General features: G+C 42.6%; 3 protein-coding genes across 4 annotated transcripts in view; 2 read left to right on the top strand and 1 right to left on the bottom strand.

The window, feature by feature from the left end:
- Window positions 1–383: 383 nt before the first annotated feature.
- rad54l2 (RAD54 like 2) lies at window positions 384–10,222 on the bottom strand (the record flags this gene model as incomplete). Its single annotated transcript, XM_084542536.1, has 22 exons — window positions 9,960–10,222; window positions 8,407–8,605; window positions 7,965–8,262; window positions 7,742–7,878; window positions 7,503–7,643; window positions 7,162–7,394; window positions 6,881–7,063; window positions 6,653–6,786; window positions 6,384–6,580; window positions 5,952–6,294; window positions 5,662–5,839; window positions 5,298–5,528; window positions 4,962–5,080; window positions 4,571–4,689; window positions 4,111–4,210; window positions 3,809–4,014; window positions 3,527–3,699; window positions 2,673–2,869; window positions 2,144–2,328; window positions 1,937–2,026; window positions 1,758–1,850; window positions 384–1,369 (listed from the first exon to the last, which is right to left on the bottom strand). The coding sequence occupies exons 2-22, from the start codon at window positions 8,552–8,554 to the stop codon at window positions 384–386; spliced, it is 4,491 nt and encodes a 1,496-aa protein (XP_084398662.1). The 5' UTR covers window positions 8,555–8,605; window positions 9,960–10,222.
- A 328-nt stretch (window positions 10,223–10,550) lies between these two features.
- Window positions 10,551–18,250, top strand: bap1 (BRCA1 associated deubiquitinase 1). Of its 2 annotated transcripts, none has more exons than XM_084543567.1 (17): window positions 10,551–10,869; window positions 11,161–11,190; window positions 11,306–11,360; window positions 11,467–11,599; window positions 12,350–12,469; window positions 12,743–12,804; window positions 12,962–13,104; window positions 13,450–13,528; window positions 13,620–13,743; window positions 13,963–14,104; window positions 14,195–14,370; window positions 15,506–15,639; window positions 15,751–16,208; window positions 16,437–16,669; window positions 16,850–16,942; window positions 17,031–17,103; window positions 17,370–18,250. In XM_084543567.1, the coding sequence occupies exons 1-17, from the start codon at window positions 10,833–10,835 to the stop codon at window positions 17,501–17,503; spliced, it is 2,226 nt and encodes a 741-aa protein (XP_084399693.1). In that variant the 5' UTR covers window positions 10,551–10,832; the 3' UTR covers window positions 17,504–18,250. The 2 variants fall into 2 exon arrangements, with proteins under 2 accessions (XP_084399693.1, XP_084399692.1); XM_084543566.1 differs by having other exon boundaries at window positions 14,192–14,370.
- A 2,181-nt stretch (window positions 18,251–20,431) lies between these two features.
- Window positions 20,432–23,138, top strand: part of bsnb (bassoon (presynaptic cytomatrix protein) b) — a gene marked incomplete at its 5' end in the record, with an annotated part of 61,318 nt that continues 58,611 nt past the window's right edge. The window contains one exon of the mRNA XM_084542960.1: window positions 20,432–20,610. Coding sequence (XP_084399086.1) covers window positions 20,432–20,610 — 179 coding nt within the window. The remainder of the gene's footprint in view (window positions 20,611–23,138) is intronic.

Raw genomic sequence — 23,138 nt, 5'->3', positions numbered from 1 at the left:
AATAAATACACAGTGTAAAATGTTAAGAAACTGAAAAACCATAAAAAAAAAAAAACCTGTCAAAATACACAAGTTTATTGCCAACTTCACTGTTTTTAGGTTAACAAATTTTAGTTAAATGTTTTATTAATATATTTGAATTTATTTAAATTTGTCTAGTAAGATAATAATTGAAAAGTTTAAATTTGTATCTCCTGAACCCATTTGTATTTTGATATCACATTAAGAATATAACGACACATATAATCACCAATCAGCAATTTAAGGCTGATTCCCTGTAACAGAATTTCCCTCCTTTGTATAAACATGTTCCCATTCCTAATGTTCTTTAGGTTAAACATGATGGATTGTGTGTGAAACCGCCTCTGCCTCCTTTTGAAACCCTACTGTCCTGTCACCTCGATAACGTCGTCATCAGAACTGTCACCGCCGTTCTCTGTATTCTGGTGTCTGTCGGGTTGGGTCAGAGCTGCTCCCAACAGGCTCGAAGTGGGATTGTTGAAATGGGAGAGGAAGCTGGACGTAGTCGAACTGGAGTTAGGCGCGGAGAACCCCCCGGACCCCGAGAGGAGGGGGTTGGGGAACATCCTCGGCTCAGAGAGCAACGACTGACTGTAGTTGAGAGGGTAACTCGATGAAAGCAGGCCAGCCATGTTGGGGTTCATCAAGTACGGCGGCAGGGAACCTGACGTTAGAGGGGATGAAGTCGCTGCTGAGAGTGTAGATGACATAGGAATTGTGGTGGAGGCAGAGGAGAAAACCGTGGGCAGAGAAGAAGAGGACGGGGTGGGAAGGTGTCCGTTCCCTGTTGCCGATGGAAACATGGTCTGTAGGTCAGCCAGTGTTTGTCCCGATGTTTGAAGGAATGATGATCCACCACTCCCACCCATAAGAAGTGGGTGACTCATGTGGCCAAGGTTCCCCAGCAGAGAGGAAGAGTTCAGACTAGGAAAACTAAGTCCACTGGAGCCCATCGACAGTCCAGGGAAATGACTTGCAGCAGAAGGTCGCTTGCCTGCTACCTGCGTGTTGCCCTGGCTTTCAGTACTCTTGCGTTTACTGCCTCGCATATCCAACGCCGAACTCAGGACGTCATCCGCGAGTTGCCTACTCAGATCACCAGTCTGATAGTTTTGTGAACTGCCCCCGTCGCCTGCAGGCAAAGACGACGCGTCTGACGGCGACGGCAAGTCATTCCCGGCGCCTGTGGCTCCGGAGCCGGCATCGTCCGAGGACGAAGTGTAGCGGCTGAGCTCGCGGAGAATCTCAGAGCTCAGGGGAGAGGAGGGCCGCTGCTCACAATTAGGGGAGCGCTGCTGTTGATCCACGGGGGACGAGCAGCCATTACTGATTACAGAACCCTGTGTGTCTGTGGAGCGGAGAGAAATGCAGTCAGGAAACGTCGGAAGACGTGCATGATTTCTGCCTCTGAATAATTTACTATTGAAAGTCTGAAAATAATATAGCAAAGCTAAATATGAAGTCACCTCGAAAATATCTTGACAGCCGTATTTAGTGCTGCTTTTCCAGTTTCTATGTCATGCAGTTTTTAATAGCTCTAAAAGCTCCTCGTGAGCCACAAGAGACATTATACCGTTATACTCTTACATCTCTTAATACAGATTTTGCCGTATTCCTCATGATGTCTAAATCTGTGGGAGAGAGGCCTTCAAGAGCGCAAAAAAAAACACCTGCTCAAAGTTGTATGGTTGAAATTTGTGTGAAGAACAGGAGTAAGCGGTAATACGGATCTGTACCTCTTGAAGCAGACGAACCACCAACTATTGGTCGACTGATCTTTCCCGATCGTATAGCAAAAATTCTTCCATCGTTCGTCCTGATGTATGTACCTATGTTGGAGAATACGTTAACTGAGCGAGGCAGTTTACTTGAATGTTTTGTATGCAGAGAGTCCTCAGTATGTTATTCCAACTACCTTTAGATCCCCTGATGACATGGATACTCTCCCCAGCACTAATTCGAGCTTGAACATCTGTTGAGCTGTTGGCTCCTGGGATCACTATATCTGTAGACACCCAGACAAACGGCTGATGTCAGTGTTTTACTACACAAGACATAACTGGTGTAAGCGACTAAGGGGCTTCAGTCTTTTAAGCATTTAAAAAAATAAATGCAATCATACCAGTTGTGGTGACAATTCTCTGCACATAAACTCCAGCTTTCTGCAGGAAGTTGACCGGGAGGCTGCCAGCAGAGCCGGAGACAGTCATGCCCATGCCGACTTGACGAGGCATCATGGGGACTGGGGTGGACTGGATGGGCCGGACACTTGCCACGGGCTTGTCATCTGGTCTTGTCATGGGGCGCCTGGGAATACGAAGGTTGGCTGAACTCATGAAGTGATCACATACAAACTAGAAGAAATGTCTACAGTGTTGGAGATCCATTAGAACAACGGGAACATGGCTACAAAATTAGATAAATTTGAGAGTTCTTGCCGTTGTGCAAGAAAGGGACTGGAGAGCATTGTTAATTTTTGCAATAAAATGCTGGGTCTGGACTCATTTACATCATTTTGCATGCATGAGTATGTTCAATTACTCTATATATCAAACGGATGAAACTGTAACTTTAAACTGATTCCACAACAGAAAATAAGAAACGAAGAAAACTATTAACAACGGGGGTAAAACATGCAGTCTGACACCCACCAGCCACGCTGGTTAAACGCCGGTATGTTTGCAAGCGCGTGATCGCTGGTTGGGTAGTAGGGGGCATACGATGGCCGAGAGTAGGGCACGGAGGCTCGCTTCTCGTCCTCGTAGCTCTTCTTGGCAGCTCTCTTCTCTGCTTTGGTAAGTTTTGACTCCTTCCGGTCCACCAGCAGAGACTCGTGGTGGAAAGGTTTCTATTGGGACACATGGAAAGAGGAAAATGAACTAAAGATCACACATTTTGTATGTTATATAGTGATCCCGACTCATATGGTCTTCATAATATTGATCACATAGTTGTACTCCCGTCCTTTCCCTTCTCCTGCGTATTTATTTATCGCAAACATTTTTGAGACCTTTTATGATATTAAGATGTTTTTGCAACCCAAGAATACTGCTGGGCCATTTACACAGATCAGGCATAACATTATGACCACCTTCCTAATATTGTGTAGGTCTCCCTTGTGCCTCCAAAACAGTTGTACCTCATCCTGTGATGTCTGGCAACATAATGTTGTTAGTGGGGGCCTTTGAGTCCTATGGATTGAGGGGAGGGGCCTCTGTGGATCAGAGCCTGTGTCAGGCTGCATCCTGCTGGGGATGGCTGCTGCCATGAAGGAGTGTCATTTCTATGGGGTGGGGGTGCCTGGTCTGGTCTAGGTGGGTGGTACATGTCTAAGTAACATCCACATGAAAAATTTCAGCAGCACAGCATTCCACAAATAGTTAAACCTGCTGTGAGCTTCTGAATGCATGAATCTGCTACTAGATTCCTTGCGGTATGATGTTCAATTATTGAATTTCTTGCAGAGTCTAGGCTTTTGATGAGCACAATTTTCACACAACTCTACCTTGGTGATGAGGTGCGGGTAAAGCTGACAGGCTTGGTAAATCACTGCTTCAAAGTCCTGGGATTCAGGGGAGATTTTCTCAGTTTCAGGCTCCTCTTCTACAAAGTGTAGCAGCGACTCCACTTCCTTACGTGTGAAGTTCAGCACAGGGTTCAGGTCATCAACCACGCGGTCTTTAAAAAAATACGAAGGAACACGATTTTTAGATTGGATAAACTCAGGTGCGGGTTAGCAACTAGCTGAATGATGTAAAAAATGTAATGTAATGTATAAATCTCTTACCAGACATGCCCTGTTTGGAGACCTGTCTGTCATAGATCTTCTTCTCCAAGGTAAAGTCACAGACAAGACGGTAAATGCAGCAAGGTTTCCTCTGACCATATCTGTACACTCTGCACACTGCCTGGGCATCGTGACAGGGGTTCCAGGATGCGTCAAACACAACAACGCGATTGGCCCCTATCAGGTTTACCCCCAAACAGCCCGCTCTGGGGGAGACACGGAAAACGAGCGATGAAACTTTATGCTGGTGTGGCGGGGAAGCATGAGAAATGTTAAACGGAAGAGAAAGCAGAGAGACAGACCTCGTAGACAGAAGGAAGACCCATGTTGTCCTGTTCTCTGGGTCATTAAACTGATTGATGAGCCGTTCTCTTTCTGAGGCAGACGTACTCCCATCCAGTCCTAAAGACAGACAGACAGACATCACCTGAAGCATCTGAACACATTTTAACTCTCAGCAAAGTGAAGAAGAGATTTTAAATGAACTCCTGTATTGAATTCTTACAGGATACTTTGTCATTTCTGCCAAACAATTAAACGACCGGAGGAAGCTGTAACTACCCCAGCCGCATATAGAGTGTAAAACATGCATACATAAAATCGACAGTTTCTCGAGCAAAATAAAAATGATTTAACGGGAGATGTTGCAGCCATGGATACTAAACCACCAAAGACAAACCCGACTGAGAAGTTTCCATGGTGAAGACTACACTTTCTGCAGAGTTGCTAGCTTTGAAGAAGAGCACAGATTGGATGACTCACTGTAGTAATTGAGGTTGCGAACCCAGTTTGGGTTCTGGCTCTCAGTGGAAGCGATGCCTGGTGGCATCGGCCTCTTTGATAAAAAGTCCTCGATGACGGTCAGGGTGGACAAGCTTTGACTAGTGGAAACACAGCAGGAAAAGATAACAAGGGTTAATGAAAGTACATGCCCTTTTTATGGCCGGAAACAGTTTTCTAAAAGACATCATTTCTGGTTAACTGCGAAAGTGATCTGAAAATATGTCATGAGATGGAGTGGTATTAAAATACTAATGTCTGTTAAAAGCACTAAAAGCTAAAACAGTCAGATTAATAATGAGTCAAACTGCAGTCACTCTCTTCTCTAAGCTGCTTTGTGTTTAATGCCACAACAACTGGACAGGAGACTTACCTAAAGACCAAAATCTTGTCTCTTCTTCTTACACTCTCATCTATCAAGTAGAAGAGCAGCACCATCTTGGCAGAGTTCTCCAGAACTCCTGTCTGGTAGTTTGACATTATGTCATTTGCCTAAGATGCATAAATGGACGGAGAGACTTGTAAATAACCAGGCATTGCAACCCCCTTTAAAAAATATGGCATCAAAGATGACAAGTTGGCAGGGAGAACCTTTTAGCTTTAGCAGAATGGTGAGAAAAAAAGGAATATTTAAAACTTTACTTAAAGCAGATTCATTTAGCTGAATTAATCTTATCAAGCTAAGATGCTGAGAAGCTTCATGACATACCCATTCATATGTGATGACCTGATTTGCTCTTTCCTGAGAGGAATTGAGTGGAGGCAGGTTGCTGTTGACTTTGCTGTTGCTCGAGTCGGTTACTTTGGCTTTGAGGCCAGCACTGGGCGCAGGGCAGCGAGGGTTACTAGCCGAAGTTAAGTCGTCCAGATCCAGGTCCTGCTCGTTGGCCTGATTCTCCTTCTGCAAGGCTTCATAGAGGACGTCTGGGTGATTCCAGATCTGGAAGGTAATGGGAATAAGTCACACAGAAATAACAAATTAGATAAAAAGAGAAGACCAGACAAGTTCACCTAGTGAGTGTGTGTAAATGAACTGAACTGCACCAGACTTTTTTCAAGGAAAGGATTCTCACCTTGCAGCAGACGCAGAAGGCTTTTAGTGGGTTGAGACCGAGCCACCCGCTGTTCCCTGCTTCTCGAAATCGCTTCATGAACTCAGTGTAAAGCGCCCTCTGAATGGGAGACAGTCGTACCAAGATCACGTGCTCCTCCTTGGTGGGAAGCTGGTCTCGCAGCACATCATGACCGCGTCTGTGAACCAGAAAAGCACCCCCAGAGAGGGTTGTGTAAGCATCTTCCAGTGCAATATTCTTTTTTTTTTTTTTCCAAGATGTCCAACTTCTGCATTTGACGGAAAGCTTACCTCTGGACAAAACCCTCCAGCAGGCTGTGCAGCACGTGACTGCGGTAGCGCATCAAGCGAACGTCTTGAGGTGTGCTGTCCACGCACTGACCGTTCAGAATGGGACGTTCAAACATGTTGCTGAACTCCTGACGTGTGCCTAAAAAGTCGGGCCTGACAAAGTCCACCATGCACCAGTATTCAATCAGGTTGTTCTGCAGAGGATAACCAGTCAGAACCACCCTGCGCCGGGAACGGATGTTCTTCAGGGCCTGTGATGTGCTGGCGTGGTAATTCTTAATCCGATGGCCTTCGTCACAGATCACCACGTCCGGGCCGGGCCGTGCTATCGCCTTTTCAATGCCTATGAAAAAACAATACAGTACCGTATGTGTCTAATCCTTACGTAAGCAAGGAGAACATTTAACAAGGCTACTTGAGGCCTGTGCTGACCTTTCATGAGTTCTTGCTGTCTATCCTCTTCATCCAGGTCAATGATGACAGGTCCAGCGGGCTTCTTTGATTTCCTCTTCTTCCCCATCACAAAGCTCTTCTTCATGGACAGCAGCCGGTACATCTCATAGCCCATGAGCAGCACGCCTCCATCTCTGGACCACTCTTCCACCACCTTGGCCCTGGCCATCGTCGTTCTGCAGGTCACACAGTCAGCATGGTTACCAAATCAAATTTGCACCCTGCACAAAAGACGGCGTGTTACATACTTGTGCTCGTCGTTGAGGATGTGAACTTTGAATGCGCGGCCAGTGACGACTGTGGGGTCAGTGTCAGGGGACAGGGCTTCTTGAGATGGGAGCCAGATGTTAAACTCAGTCAGCCAGTTTTGAAGCGTGTTTACCTTGTGTAAAGGAAAGACAAAAATGGGTTAATTCAATTCAAATAAGTCAATAATTTACACGTTTTTTTTTTTTTTTTTGGTTCAGTATACTCACTGGGACAATGGCCAGCACAGTGTGGGCTTCAGTATTCCTCAACAGGATGTCAATGAAGGAAATGACTTGGAGTGTTTTGCCCAACCCCATGCTGTGAGCGAGGATGCAGCCAAAGCCACTGCTGGTCTTATACCGCTCCAGGGACTCAATGAGGTTATCATAGAGAAACCGGATTCCTCCAATCTTAGATATGACGAGAAAGATGTTTGTGATTAAGCAACCTGGAGTGTGATTTTCTGCCACTTTTTATTTACATTTTCTGAGTTGTAGAGAAGCCATACCTGGTGGGGTTTGACAGCCCTGGCCAGCTGTGGTGCGAGGTAAATGTCTTTCTCCTCCGCAGGGTGATTGATATTAACCAACACTCGACCCAGGGCGTCAGGTTGGTTCAGATCGTCGTTGATGTGCGCTCCGCTGCTCTCCTCCGAGCCGGTGGCGCCATCGGGATCCTCATCGGCTGACTCGCTGCTTATCTGCAGGGCGTCCTCGTCTCCAGAACTGAGTTCAATTACATCTGCGTCATCATTGACAAAGCAAACACTGCGTTAGCTTTTGCTTTAAATCTTGGAAATCACTTGGACATATGAGTATTAGAGCTGCACAGAACTTTCAACTATCTTACCATCTCTAATTGGAAGTTGAAGCAACTTGGGGTCAACTTTTTCATCTTCCTCACCACTGCTGTCCAGACAGATCACATCCTGCTTGCTGAGGAGGGCAGGGACCAAGTGAGATACCTCTCCTAAAATTGAAGCAGGGTCCACTGTTGGAGAGAGCAGATGGGAATGATAAATTTATAGAAGTTAAATTATAAAAAAAGTTATCAAACTGAAGTTTGCAATTCACTGATCAAATAGCCACCTAGTTGGGAGTCAGGGAGTGTGGGGGCAGGTGTAGGAAAGTCCTTCCTCTGCTGCTCAAGACGTTTCCGCCTCTCCATCTCTTCCTGTTGAGCAGCCTTGGTCCCAGCCTCCAGCTGATCCTCTTTCAGCAGCTTTCTATAAGCATCAATGATAAAGACCAGTTACACACTAATAAAACATACAGAAAATACCTGTGAATTGTGGAAAAGAGATAAAAGTACCTGATGTTCTTCCTCATGTGTGCAGGCTTAGATGGCTTGGAAGGTTTGGACCCTTTTGACGATTTAGAGGATTTAGTTGATTTGGAGGCTTTTTGTTTCTTTGTTTTGCTGGACAGTGGCTTGCTCTGGCTTGGGTTCTCTGGGCTGCTCGGAGAGCGAGAACGAGAGGCAGGTCTGGAGGGGGACCTGGAGGACGGGCAGGACGGAGGCCCGGAAGAAGGCTCTCCGGAGGTAGGTGAGGTGGAGTCCCTGCCATCCTGAGCTGTTTCTGTTTGGCTCTGGGCGCTTTCAGGTCGGTCTTGAAAGAGAATAGACAATATTTCAGTTGACCATTAAGGAACAGTTAACATACATCTGTTGTAGGGTTACCTTTAAAATCTCTAAGCACTAGAATGGATTACAACATTAATGGACCCAAGAAAGTAGTTAAGTTGTCACTCACCAACACTATCATCTTCATCATCCCCATCGTTATCATCTTCATCTTCCTCCATGTCCTCATTGTCTTCCTCCTCTTCATTTTCCAAATACTCCTCTTCACTGTTAAGGCTGGCCTCCAGGTCACTTTCTGAAATTGCCTCTTCAGACATGGTGTCTTATGGGGCTCTTGAAATATTACCTACACATCTTCATCAGGAGCCCTGAAAGAAATAAGACACACCACGTCTTTGCACTGCATTTTATTTTTATTTTTTTCACAAAATTACTGGTATTTTGTTTTTGATACCTATTAATGAACTATGAAAATGCAAAACATTAATTTTCATCCATCTCCTAACAGATTAGGATGCAACAAACAACAAACACAACACAATATGTAATGGCTGAACAGAAAGGTTTAGTGTGTAAAGACACTCACTTCCCAATACATTAGGTACACTACTGAAAATGAATAAAATAAAAGTCCTGGACGAAATCCCCCTTCACGACTGTTATAACGTTCAGTTTATGTTGAAACAGTGCAAGAAAGGTGGCGATTCAACTGTGAGATTATTTTGGAGGATGCTGTTTGCGGTGCTCTAAAACTGGATTGAATTATGCACAAAGGGGCTTTTGTTATTGAGCCTAGCCCACTGACTAAAACGGGGTTGTCAAAACAACAGAAACACGTGTCAGTAAAAAAAATAAAAAATAAAATACACAGTACTACAAGACCACAACCTCCAAAATTAAAATACTCTTAAATCGACTGCTCTCCCAGTTATTTTAAACAAATGCCGAGTATGATAACCTTCATGAAGCTAAGAGATAGTGAAGGATTATTAGCTTTAGTTTACCTAATGAACTGACGAGTATATTGTATGAAAATGTGTTCGTTTTGTGATCTATCAAAATTAGGCTGTTGTTATAGGCAATAGTCAGCATGAAATAGTATTCATTGCACACTGAGTAACAAACATAGGGGTCCATTGTTGAATACTGTCAGTATTGATCAGTCTAATGCTTCTAAAGTAGAGTTTACGTTACACATGACGTGGGAGATTTCTCCCCCAATGGCTTTTGAGCTCAGGATGGAGGAAGCTAGCAAGTAGCATATCTCCACTTCTGTGCCCATTCTATTATAGCTGTGTTCGTGGTAGTTAACGTGAAAGCCAAGTAACTATTGTTAGGTGGCCTCTTATAGGACTACTCAATTACATACACAGAAACGACACCGCTTCTCAGGCTGAGTCAGCAGACCAGTGTGCTAGCTAATTATACAACAATAAACGCAGAGCAGCACCAGTAAAAACCGAAACACATGCAACCCCCGTGGTCCGTCGGTGGCTCAAATGCATAATGTCTGGCTGTAACTTGAGCAGGAAGAAAAAAAAAAGCAGCCTTCTCTGTCCAGGGGACCGTTTTATTGGCTGTCCAGGCGAGATAACAATCTAACATTGTGTAGGTGTAGCGTCCCCGTAGCTAATGCTAGCCTAAATTACACCGAGGCTAACACAGTCGGCTAACTAAGACGCGTCTGTTAAACTCAAACGTGAAGGTGTTGCTGGGGCTTACCTGGTACACGCATACGCTTTACTGCTCAAGAAGTTGGGTGGACAGTGCATATAATGATCATTCAATCAATAAGTACAGTAATTGTGTAAATGAACTGATAAACGTTGCTAATTTCCATTTTTTTCCCAGTGTGACCACGATTACTGTCCCCGCAGAGGATACTCCAACTTTAGTTCCTGCTTCCTAACGAGCATGTGCCTCAGTCACTCACATTTCTGCAAAACTAACACACAAACAGGAAATATTTTAATCACTGTATCGCACATTACATGTCTAACACAATATTAGTATTTAGTGTAATTAATTTTCTTTGTACTGTTTGACTGTTACTAAATATTCACCAAAGTTTGATTTATTTTTTGGCAAAATACGGTATCTTCAGAAGCTACTGTGTGCTTGTTTTGGAGAAACTTGAGTTTATATCCACTATTACTATAAGTATTACATTGGCCTAATTCTTTGCAGTTAATATTATTTGCAAGATGGCATCAGCTTCATTGTAAATTAGGCCTACAGATTTACATGTACTGTTTTTTAATTGATATTGTTCAGTATTGTCACAATCAAAAGTATATATATATAAAGTGTTAACAAAAATGTGTACTGTTTAATTGAAACATCCGTTCGTTGTTTTGCTCCTTTGGGTCCGACGGCAGGAAATTGACGGTCGGACTGTTTTTCTTGCAACCACCCGTCCTTTCTTGATGACGTATTTCATAAGCGGCCAAGTCTATCTATTGTGTTTATCCTGTTCTGTGTCTCCATAGTTGTTTCGTGAATGGATAAGACGCTGTGGTTAGATATTTGTATCCTGCTTTCGGACATGGACTGGAAAACATCTTAAATATTAGTCAGCAGAACACAAATACAAACATGAACAAAGGGTGGCTGGAGCTCGAGAGTGATCCAGGTGAGAAATTTCGACAGACACCACAGCTAACTGACGTTAGCATCCACATAAAGCCACATGGACAGTTTAGCTTTCTAAGCAGCTTGTCTTATTAAACTCAGAGAGCGACTTGACACAAGCAAGACACAAGATGGCTTATTACATTATTAACGTGTTTCGTGTTGTGCATTTTGGCGGAGTACATAATGAATGACTAAATATGAGTCACGCTATCTGTAAAAGTAATACTGTGCTGTTTCTCTCTGTTGTAGTTTGGCTTGTTATTGATCCTCACTTCTTTTGTAATTACAGGACTTTTCACTCTGCTGGTGGAAGACTTTGGTGAGTGGCTGAATTGCAAGAGCTAAAACTTTCCCAGTGTTGTAGTGAATACAAACTAGCACGTTCAAAACCATTTTAAAATGTCTCATTGTGTGTGTGTGCATATATCCCACAGGTGTCAAAGGTGTTCAAGTAGAAGAAATCTATGATCTTCAAAGCAAGTGTCAGAGGCATGTAACTTATAAGCACGTCTAAGTGAATCTGTCTATCAGGCAATATGTATTTAAATTAAGACAGATGTCGTTAACATCATAAGTTGTCCTTTTTTTTTTTCAGTCCGGTCTATGGCTTCATTTTCCTATTCAAGTGGATTGAGGAACGGCGGTCCAGGAGGAAAGTTAACACTTTGGTGGACGAGACCTCAGTCATTGATGAGGAAATTGTAAATGATATGTTTTTCGCTCATCAGGTAAGTGTTTCTCTGATCATAGATGTTGCTAGTCTTTTGCAGTTATTCCAGCAATAGTGTGTTTTTCAATTAGCAGTTACATGCAGTTTACTCTGGAGGTCATAAAACCTGTTTCGTTTATTTATTTGTTTATTTTTTTTTTTTAATTTTTCTCTTGTGCATAATATAATTAGAAAGTCCTTGAGTTTAGTTCTCGGTAAAGATATATTTCTGCATTAAATAATCATTACACAGGACATTAGATAAGATTTTCCTCATTCATGCAGGAATAATGATGACAAAAAAAACAAAAACAAATTGCCACGCCATTGATGCCGTTTATATATAAATTGCAAGTAATTACAAGTATGAATTTTACTAAAAATAATTTACGTCTAGCCCGTAAAGTTTGATATCATACACAAAAGCTACAAATGGACACACTTGTAGATAAAAAAATGATATTTACTGTTCAAAACTGTTAATAAACTGATGATTTCAGCACTTCTTTCAAAATACACCTTTCCTATTCTCTAGAGACAGTTCTGGTCTAAATAATATACAAATTCCCAGAACCAAATTTTTGGTAATGAAAGGACGTGCTTCCATCCTACCATGAATCAGATTCAAGAAAAGTGCCTGCAATAAGGAAACCTCCCAGTCCCTGTCTATCCCAGCTCTTTAAAATCCATAACTATGTATTCAAATCTGTAAATAATGGAAAAATATGATTAATGAAATGTGTTCATGGTGTCATTTTTATATACCTAGCTGATACCAAATTCATGTGCCACCCACGCCTTGCTGAGTGTTCTTCTGAACTGCAGTGGAGTTGAGCTTGGTACCACCCTCAGTCGCATGAAGGCGTTTACAAAAGGCTTCAGTCCCGAAGTAAGTTGTTCTCTCACACTCTTTAACACATAATTGTTATTTTTAGTATAAACAAATGGTGCCCATTTCTTGCAGTTTACGTTTGAGTCAGTTCTGGGAGTTGATTTTCCTTTAGCTGTAACATACTGAGAAATTATTGATGATAAATGAGAACAATAGCATTAACCTTCACTTCCTTGGTCTTAATTTCTCATTTGTGCTACCTCCCTCTTTCTCTGCCTTTACTGCCTGTCTTGTCACACATGACTTTAAATGTTTTAATTTATTTTACAGAGCAAAGGTTATGCAATAGGAAATGCCCCAGAGCTTGCCAGAGCCCATAACAGCCATGCCAGGTAGGCCACAGTCAGTGAATCCTTTTCAAGTTTTTTCAGCGTGTCCGAGTCTGTTTGAAAATAAAAAAATAAAAAAATCTCTGATTGGCCTGCCATGCCGTGGGAGATCTCAGGCTTTCGTCGGTTTCTCAAGCTCTCTTTTTGTGTTTCTATGGAGACCGGAGCCCAGGCACCTGCCAGAGAAACAGAATGGGATCAGTGCTGTGCGGACCATGGAAGCCTTCCACTTTGTAAGCTATGTGCCAATCAAAGAACGCCTCTTTGAGCTTGACGGACTCAAGGCATACCCCATTGACCACGGTGAGACTACATACTGACATAAAGAATTCAGTTCAAGAATTGACTTATTTGTTTATTCATAGCTTGAAATCAGAGTTCATATTAAATACAAATGACGACCAATGATTTACCTTTTGAGGCTACTAAACACTGCTGTTCTATTCCTGATATAACTGAGCTAATTGTCTTTTTACTTTGATCTTTAGTTATTTAAACTAAAACCTTGTCATGACACCATTATTTGCTTTTAGCTTGATTAATTAATCTAGCCTTGTTTTGTAAATTGGCTCAGTTGGCTTCAGTAAAACCCTTTCACCTTTTGGAAATTCCTGCTTAAAGAAGGTATAATGTTACACTATATATTAGGACCCTGGGGTGAGGAGGAGGAATGGACTGATAAGGCCCGACGGGTTATTATGGAGAGGATTGGACTGGCCACTGCTGGGTGAGTCCTGAATCCGGTAGTTCAAGTGGTTTAACTTCTACACTCACCCCCCAAGGCTTCATTCACATGCCGCCGCTCTGCTCTTTTTCAGTGAGCCGTACCATGACATCCGCTTCAACCTGATGGCAGTGGTGCCTGACCGCAGAATGAAGTACGAGTCCAAACTGGAAATTCTGAAGAGGAATCGACAGACAGTGCTGGAGGGTCTACAGAAGGTCAGACTCTGAGCTAAATAGGTTTCATCACAGGACAATTACATCTCCTGACAGTGTGAAGGTGGATTCAACTTTACCGTTTTGTGTAAAAATGGAGATTTGTTAATTAGATGGGCCCAAAATGTCAGATCCCCTGTGTCAGATGTACTGGTTTATAACTTCTGGAATATCTATGAATGTTTTTTGAGGAGGCAGTAAAGAAAAATGTTGTGTCTTTAGATGATCCGGCTCACTCAGCCTGAGCTTGTCCATGACAAGAAGCAGCAGGACTCTTCTTCTCCTGATGAAAGCTCCGCTACCATCAAGAAGGTAGCAGGTGGGGAGCCAGTTACATCCCAAGGGGCTGATCAGGCTTCTTCAGGTAATATGTCTGTCTGTTCTTCTTTAAATTCATCCTGTAACTCGTGCATCATAATCATTAAACCGATGACCCTCATTTTCCATTCAGTAGATGAGTCAGGAGGTCAGTCCAAGGGTGCCTCTAGCCCTTCAGGAAACACAAAGCTTATGGGCAAACCACCAGTCCCAGCTGGAGGGGGTCCCCAGCAAGTCACCAATCCCAGCCCCATTGTTCAACGCCTTCCGGCTTTCTTGGACAACCACAACTATGCCAAGTCTCCAATGCAGGTAAGAAGAGAGGGAGAGAGTGTGTGTCCTGTATACCTGCAGTTCTTCTCCAGTTTTTGATCATCAAATTGTTTTATGTAACTAACAGTTCAAAATTCAGAGATATTAAGTTTATGATTATTATCATTTTAGTTCAGGGGCCACATACAGCCCAGTTTGATGTCAAGGGGGCCAGACCAATAACATGATAGCATATTTACCTATAAATAACGACAAATCCAAATGTTTCCCTTTGTTTTAGTACAAAGAAGAACATTATGAAAATGTTTACATTTAATGACATTTCTTAAGAAAAAGAAATGCATTTTCTGTTTAGTTCTAGGTCTCAGTGTTGTGTTATGACCACAACTCTTACTAAATCTGTGTGAACCCGAGGAATAGCAATTAACTTTTTGGGAAAAATTGCAGTTAATGTCTTCTATGCAATTTTTGCAATTCGCAAATTCATCCCGCGGGCCAGATTAGACCCTCTGGCGGGCCGGTTTTGGCCCACGGGCCGTATGTTTGACACGTATGCTTTAAGATGTCGGAAACAGCATTATAGTTGGAAGAAATCATTTGAACAGTTGGCTTGTGTCGTATTCCAGATTTCTGATCAGATTTGAGAGACATGCATTTGACAATGTTTTCTATACCTTAAAAAACGTAGAATAAATGCCAGCCACCGCAGCATATCGAGCTTTCCAAAAGGTCTTTTTGTTAATGTTTATTGCACATTTTCCTCAACATGCATAATCGGTCTCTGTCTGTTTAATGCAAATGCATCGAGTGTTTAGAGAGAGAGATTTAGTTATGGAAACGTTACTATTTCTCTCTTTATGCATCAAGGACGGAGCTCACATTTAGGATAAGAAGTAAACTATCTTATCAGATAAGATCTTATCAGATAAGATAGTTTACTTCTGTCTTAGATTTTGTCACCAAAATCTTTATGCTTTACGTGTCTTGAACTCTTGAGCAGAGTGCATTCAGGAGACAAGAGACTTAAACCGATAAACCTGATTCAAACAGTATTTAAGTCAATATTTATCTCTGGTCTTATTTAAGGCTCATATGTGCCCTTGTTGTGCCATAAAATCGTTCATTGGCTTTACTTATTTTTGCGTCGGTTCATTAAATATTCTCTGATTGACAGGAGGAGGAAGATCTTGCAGCCGGAGTTGGTCGCTCTCGCGCGGCAGTCCCGCCCAAACCCGCGTACTCGGATGACGAAGATGATTATGATGATGAAGAGGAGGAAGTGGCCGCTTCGGCAGGCACATCCACCAGGTAGTGTGGGCAGGGTGACTCTTTTGTTTCCTGTTGGTATCTGACTTGAAGGTAAAGCAACTTGAAATAGCGTTTGTTAATTATTTTTTTTTTAATTAATGCTTGTTCTAGGTTTAGACGGAAGGCAAGTCTCCGCTCCCGAACGGGACGGGCTGGGGCTGGAATGGAGACTGCCCCAAATGTTTTGGCAGAGAAACTGAAGAAGGAGGTTCAAAGGAAAGATGCCCTAAACACGCCGCTGTCGGTACGCACCGAAGGTCGCACCGGGGGTATTTGCATCACATCTGCTTCACAGCCGTCCCCCACACCCAGCAACGAAAGCACGGACACAGCCTCCGAGATTGGCAGCGCCTTCAACTCCCCGCTGCGCTCGCCGGCACGCTCCCAGGCTGCCACGCGCCCATCAAGCCCAGTTGCGTCCCATCTGTCTCGTGTTCTGTTTGGAGAAGATGAGATGCTGAGGCTAGACTCCAGACATAACCGCGCTGTAAGAGAACTCGGCCCGTCTGTCAGTGTAGCCTTGCTGCACCTGCAGGAGGATGGAATCATTTATGCTCTCCCTCCATCTGGTGAGTACACAAGATCAATACTGTTGTCCATGTTATTTACAGATGTGGTTAAAAGGCCTCTGCTGAGTCTATCATTCAACTTTTGAGACCATTCAGAGTATATGAATCATTTTAGATGATAGAAGTAAACAGTTTGGGGTGACTGCAGTGTGTATGACACACATTATTTTTAATAATCTGTGTGTAGATAATGATGATAGATCGTTGCTTCATTTGTTACCCGTACAGCCGATTTGGCTGCTGATGGCACAAAGCGGCCTTGCACTCCTGAGAAGACAAAAGAGAAAGAGAAAGCAGAGGAAAAAGGAGGAGTGAACGAGGGAGACGAGGGACCTTCTGTGGAGGTGAAGAAAGAAGACGAGAGTAAAGATGGAGCAGAGGTGAAACCATGCAAGGAAAAGCTCAACACTGTGGAACCTGCTGCAGACAGCAAGCCCCCCGGGGATAAGTACTCGCCCAAAGTAAGTCCAGAAAGTTACAGTATGCTGTAGTACATTAGGCTGCCACAGTTTCTGTGTGTGTCACAGTTCTCGCACATTTCTTTTGCTCGTGTTGCCAATTAGGGAGATGTTGCAGATGCTGTATGCGAAAGTATGAAAAAAAAAAAACAAACGCGCAGAGTGGTTCTTTTTCTTTTGCAGGAGCTGCTTGCTCTGCTCAAGTGTGTCGAGGCTGACATTGCCAATTATGAGGTGTATCTAAAGGAGGAAGTGGAGAAGAGAAAGAAATACAAAGTAGGTTTACTTCAGCTGGAGTCCAATATCCTTTTTTTGGGTTGTAGTTTCCATTGGAATTGAATGTCTTGTGTTGTCATTTATTCAGATTGATGATCAGAGGAGGACCCACAATTATGATGAGTTTATCTGCACCTTTATATCAATGCTGGCCCAAGAAGGTAAACCCGATCTTTGTGTCTACAGCATTTTTTTTCACAGCCTTCCCTTTCGCCACCAATTAAAAGAGTCTATTCTGAAAACTTTTCAATGTCATTTAAATACTTGAATTCTCTGTGGTAAATTATAGTGTCCAAATATTTAACATGTTCCATCAAGTCACACCAGAGATAGCTGATGTTTGCCTTAGACTGTGTTAGAAATACAGAAGCACTTTCTCATAATTGCTGCTTCATTCATATTCATTCTAACTGGGTTTCTTCCGCAGGCATGCTAGCCAGCCTCGTGGAGCAAAACATTTCCGTGCGTCGTCGGCAGGGTGTGAGCATCGGCCGCCTGCACAAACAGAGGAAGCCGGATCGAAGGAAACGCTCTCGGCCTTACAAAGCCAAACGCCAGTAAATACAAACAATCATAATGTCTGTAAGTAACCTGTGAGCACCGAGCAATCACAACATTGAGAGAGAAAAAAAGAAAAAGAAAGAAACTGCCGCGCTCCTGCACAGTGAACTGCCTTTATCCCCTCGGGGCAGTTCGATGTTGTATTTTAGCCAGAGCGTTTTCTGTAAAATCGATCATGTGTTTGGTCAATTCTTTTATCGTTTTTGTACATATGCACTACCATTTTACTCGGTGTACATTTTCTTCTTGTGCCAATGCTGTCTCCGGTTTGTAAATATGAAAACAGGCATGTCCCCAGAGATGCACTGGAATGCTTTTATCGAAAGGTCTTCTCTATAGTTTTGTGGTCAGTACAGTAGTTATACATTGGATTAGGGATTTCTTAAAATCCCCTCTGTCTGTCACTAAATATACACTTTGGTAACCATGAGTCATTTCCCCAGCTGTATCCCGCCGTCATTTTTTTCACAGTGCCAATGAAGTATTGAATGTTTTCTAAAAAAATAAAATAAAAAAGTGCAGTTTTATTCAACCATAGCATTTTAACTTCAGCATATTAAGTGTAGGAAATTCACTTTATAACACGTAAAAATGTGTTTTAATCACATTATACACGGACAATTTTAATCTCAACGAGTCTTGATGCATCAGGGTTTTTTTTCTTTTCACTGTAAGGTCTCTTCAGTGGAGGGTCTCCTGCTGTTCATATCTCTTGGGGCCCTGCAAATTAAAAGAAAAAAAAAATGAGCTTGTGTTATTTTTGTACCTGAAATTAATCTGGAACGTGAGTGAATATTAAGTTGGACGTGTGCAGCTGTGTGTTTTGTACATATGTATCTGTTGATCGGCTCGCCTTTACGCTGAAGTCGGCTGTTTTTTTTTGTTTTTTTTTTGCTTGCCAGTTCATTCTTCAATAAAGTAAGTGAGAGTATCTTCAAATCATTTTTTTGTGTGTGTGTTTTGCAGTGATATGGCAGGGTCCGGGGTTACAGTATTTTATAATAATAGCATATGGACAAGTTTGACCTTCCATTTGCAAAATAAAAAAGGTGCTAGAAATGTGAATAGTTTTAATAACTGTAGGTTTGTTTTTTAAGTTTGTTAGAAGTGTTGTAGTGACAGCTGGTGCACACTAGGGAGAGCAATCATTTAGAGACGAGTGGGACAGATTCATCTCTTGATGCTGTAAGAAGAGCCATTCACAATAAAAGCAAGTTTAGATTTACTGTGTTAAGATTGTAACTAATGTATGTGTGTTTTCACATAAACATTTAGTATTGAAGTGTTTTCTATTTGGCAAGACTAATCTCAGAAGTTTTCATTTACACCAGTTGTATTTAGTTTGCAGCAAGAAACACATACGTTTTATTATTTTGTTAAATAAAACAAGCTTACATTATCCTGTTCACTGAGCAGTCTTTTGCAATACACAGATTATTTTGCCATTAGATGTACGGAGTATGACATATCTAAAACTGTCAGTCTTATCCTGACAGTTGGCAGTTGGTGTTTTGTTTTTTCTTTGTCTAATGATGTTCGTCTTTACCCCGGGACATATCTGAGCACTGCTATGATGAGCTCGTAATAATGTCAGTGCCTCTAAGGCAGAGCTGTGTAGTACATACAACTGTCTATGTGGGAGAGGGAGCTTAAAAAAAATAAGTATATATATATATATATATAGCCCTCAGCCACAGATATCCAGTGCAGCATATGTTATAGTTAAATAAATTCACCCTGTGCTCTTACGTCATCACTATTTGCCTTTGATTTGGTAAAGACTAACGTCTGCAACCAGCTTCATCATAGTAGGACAGTGGAGGTTCAGGTATGTATTTGGAAAAACAAAAAAAAAACCATGACCTAGATATTGCATTGTTCAATTTCTTTATGCTATCATTAATATTTAAAATCTGTAGATTAAAACAATTATTTGCATAGTGCACCAAAAAATACAGGGTCTAAAACAAAGAATCTTCACCTTCTATATTAGTTAATCATTTTTTATATCAAGAAATAAAAACAAAAAAAGCTATTTCCATAATTTCCTAAAGATCTAGATGACATTTTCAAATACCTTATTTTGTCCCCACGGTATTTCGTTTGCGATCACAGGAGACCAAGATAACCAGACAATTTACATTTTATAAGCCCTGGGGAGTGTTTGACCTTTTTCGCTTAAATGCCTTAAAAGATCAGCTCAATGAGTTATCACAACAATTGCTATCTGTCTTTTACCAGATTAAATCTTCACTTTAAATGTTAAGAAATGTGTCATCATCAATAATTTGTGTCTCACAGGACTCTCTGGTTTATTCAGTTGTGTTTATTTGCAGTTTTAGTGTTTTGATGTAGAAGTAGATTATTTTTTATTAATTTAATATTATGCAATAGAGTGGATGTTATAACTATTAGATTTTTACTGCCAAGAAACAGTTTTGACTGTATATTTTGTTTTCTTTGACACTTTCTGTAGGTTCACTGGAAGGAAAAAGCAAAAATGCTGACAGATATGATAACGAATGCCACATCTCAAACATACAGTCCGTGGTGTTTGTTTGGTGTCTCCAACATTTAGGTTAGTGAACTAGCGGCGTACAAAGGGAGAGACATCAATTGAATAAGGGCGGTCTCAGTGGTTTTCGGACATGCGCCGTAAAGGGCTCGGGGGGTATTTGCGTGGTGACACTTGAGGCTTGAGATAACTGAGCGCCGTGAACGCGCACGTACGAGCAACACACAAGTCACCACCCATTGCGTCAGCGCGCTCCCTCGCCCTCTCCTTCAGTGCGCGTGCTCCGTGCGGGATGCTGAATTGTAGGTGATGATGGCGGAAGGGGAGCAGCGCTGAGTTTTATCCGAGTTTCTAGCACAGCTGTAGAACCATCTACAACATCGTTTCTCTCCGTCGAGACCTATCCCGAGGCGATGGGGAACGAGGCCAGCATGGAGGGGGAGGGACAGGCGGGACAGGCCGGCCCCGCCGTCCCTGCAGCAGGGGCTCCGGCTTCCATTTCAGCACCACCGGACTCTGGACAGCTCATCAAGCCGAGCAACGGAGCGCCAGCCGGAGGAAGTGGGGCTGGACCCGGGCCGGGGATTAACAGGTAGCCGCGATAGCTAGGACGCTTCTCCGCCAAACAGTGGAGAGAAATCAGGGAGGCTACACGGCAGCGTGGTGTGTACCGTACATTAGTACGACGTGCAGCGTAGATATAGGATCAACCGACTGCGTGTAGATAGACTTGAATGGGCGCTTAATTATTTATTTCTATATCCCTGTCAACACAATCCACCACCCCTTCTCAGACCCATTTTTGCTTTTTCTGGCAGCGACACCCTTTTAGTCAACGCCAGCCTGAGTCGAAGTCAAATTTAATATGCAGCGCTTTCCATGTAGAATCGATAATAACGTAAATACAGCGTTCAGGCGTCTCAGTAGGAATTTCTACGCCCGTTTTCACGGTGTCTTGTCCCGAAGCATCAGTAACTATCATGAATGAAAGAGCGACATTTCCCCCCACCTCCCTTCATAGTGAGGCAGCGCCAAGTAAATATGAACACTTGGTAATGGATCTCAGAGATATTAATGCCCTCATAGCTTCAGGTGATAAATAAATTAGAAATGTAAATGATGCGAAGTGCGCTGGATCTTGGAGGTTTGCATTACAGGTTGATTTCCTGAACATGCCCCGAACATGAATTCTAGTAAAAGCAGTCATTCTGAGAAATCACCTCCCTCCTGGCGAGGAGAGGTCTGCACCCTGATGACAACGTTGTGCAGGATGACAGTGCTACCATCTATGTCATTCTCCTTAGCTGTCTCAGTCATCAGATCTCAAATCGATATGTAGCCGGTGAAAAATGGTTTTTCACCACTGACAGCTGCACAGAAAAGTGACGTTGCATCCTACTACAAGAAATCCAGACACTATGGTAGCCTTGGATTACAATACTCCCTTCACATGGGTAGTTGCATATTTACAAACCCCATTGTTGGCTTATATTAACACAGTGCAGGCTGATAAAATAAATAAAAAAAAAAAAAACAGCCCAAATCATCAGCGTGACCACATGTAGCAGCCTGCAGGTTTTCTGTGTGGGTGTGTGGGAGGGATTACCCTTCCAACAAGATCTGATATTGACTTAATTACACAGTTCAACAGTTGTAGACCTCAATACCCACACACACAGACACAGCTGCATCTCGGATTCGCCACACCTGCTCGCAGTACTCGCATTTAGGCCTGGCGTAGATTTTCTTTCGTGCTACAAACCTTCATCCAAGGCCAAAAACTAGACTACGATATGTTTTATTACGCAGTGATTTTAGGCTGCAACGGTGCACGGGCTCTGCTGTGGGCGTGTTCTGCAATAAGACTGCCATATACTTTTAATAATGTCCAGACCGGTCCGTGTTTCTATTTGGAAAAGCACTCACTGTTCATCCTGTATATTCACCGCGGGGCAGGTTTAAAGGCTCATAGCTCTCTTGTAACCTCATGATTCTTTTATATCTTGATTTCTCTCTGGTATCCACCCTAAGGTATCTCATAAAGTGATGGCGAGTGGTGAGAGACTGAGTGAGCTAAGAGGCTGGGAGAGGGAGGCGTGGTGAGAAATAGGCAGGGAGGGAGAGAGCGTATATCATATGGCTTATTTCAGTGGCCTTCTTCAGATTCGTGCCTCTATGATCAGTCCAACATATTCTTTTACAAAGAACTTGTGGGAGTTTAAGAAACAATGAGACTGTGGCTGGCTGGGAGTCTGTAGAGTGGAGACGTTCCTCTTAATTAAGATGGGTTGCAGCATGTGTAGAGGTATAATATGCAATATTTAACTTAATTCAAAAGTAAGTTCTGTGTAAGACTTTTTTGCTCTATTTTAGAGCATATTATATTTAATTCATTGCAGTCAGAGAGCTAAATCTGAGCCCTTGTGTAGGACTCTTAGGGAGCCACCCCGCCCTTCTGCATCACAAAACACCACACTAGTTGTTTTTCTTATCATAACAGCTTTGACTAAGTGCGCAGTCATCCCAACCTGACGACGAGCTGAAAGGCATTCTGACACAAGCGCCAGTGTGTCCTGTTTACAACAACGTGCTCAGTGTTCTGCTGCTAAATTGTCGTCCCCGTTGTTTCCTGACAAGTAAATTAGTGCAGAACTGCACTTTCTCCGTCATGTAATGGCGTATGCTATAAAATGCGGAGCGGTATTTGATTCTGTTCGACATGTGCCACTTTCTTTTCAAACCAAAACAAAGCTACAGTTCATAAACCCCACAGAAATAATGGATCCACTCAAGCACTAGTGCTCTGACAGTATGTCCTCATAATTAATTTACCTGCAGCAATGAAAGCACTGTACGCTATGTAGCCTATGTATACCAAATGGTTGTCATAACTCACACAAATTATGCATATGTTTTATTATTATTTATGACACCTTTGACTTCTGCCTACAAGGGAAAGTCACTGTATTGATAATGTTTTTCTTAAAGAGGCAGCCTCAGAGATCTTAGTCCTGGCTGATACGGTGACACCTGTGGTGATAATAGCAGATGTGGTCTAATACTACAGGTCACTGGATCCTGGAGGGGAGAAACAAAGGAGGCAGTTTTATTGCTTAAGTT

Source organism: Chelon labrosus, assembly GCF_963514085.1.
Source record: "Chelon labrosus genome assembly, chromosome: 4".
Taxonomy (NCBI): domain Eukaryota; kingdom Metazoa; phylum Chordata; class Actinopteri; order Mugiliformes; family Mugilidae; genus Chelon; species Chelon labrosus.
This window is presented reverse-complemented; position numbering and strand designations above follow the sequence as displayed.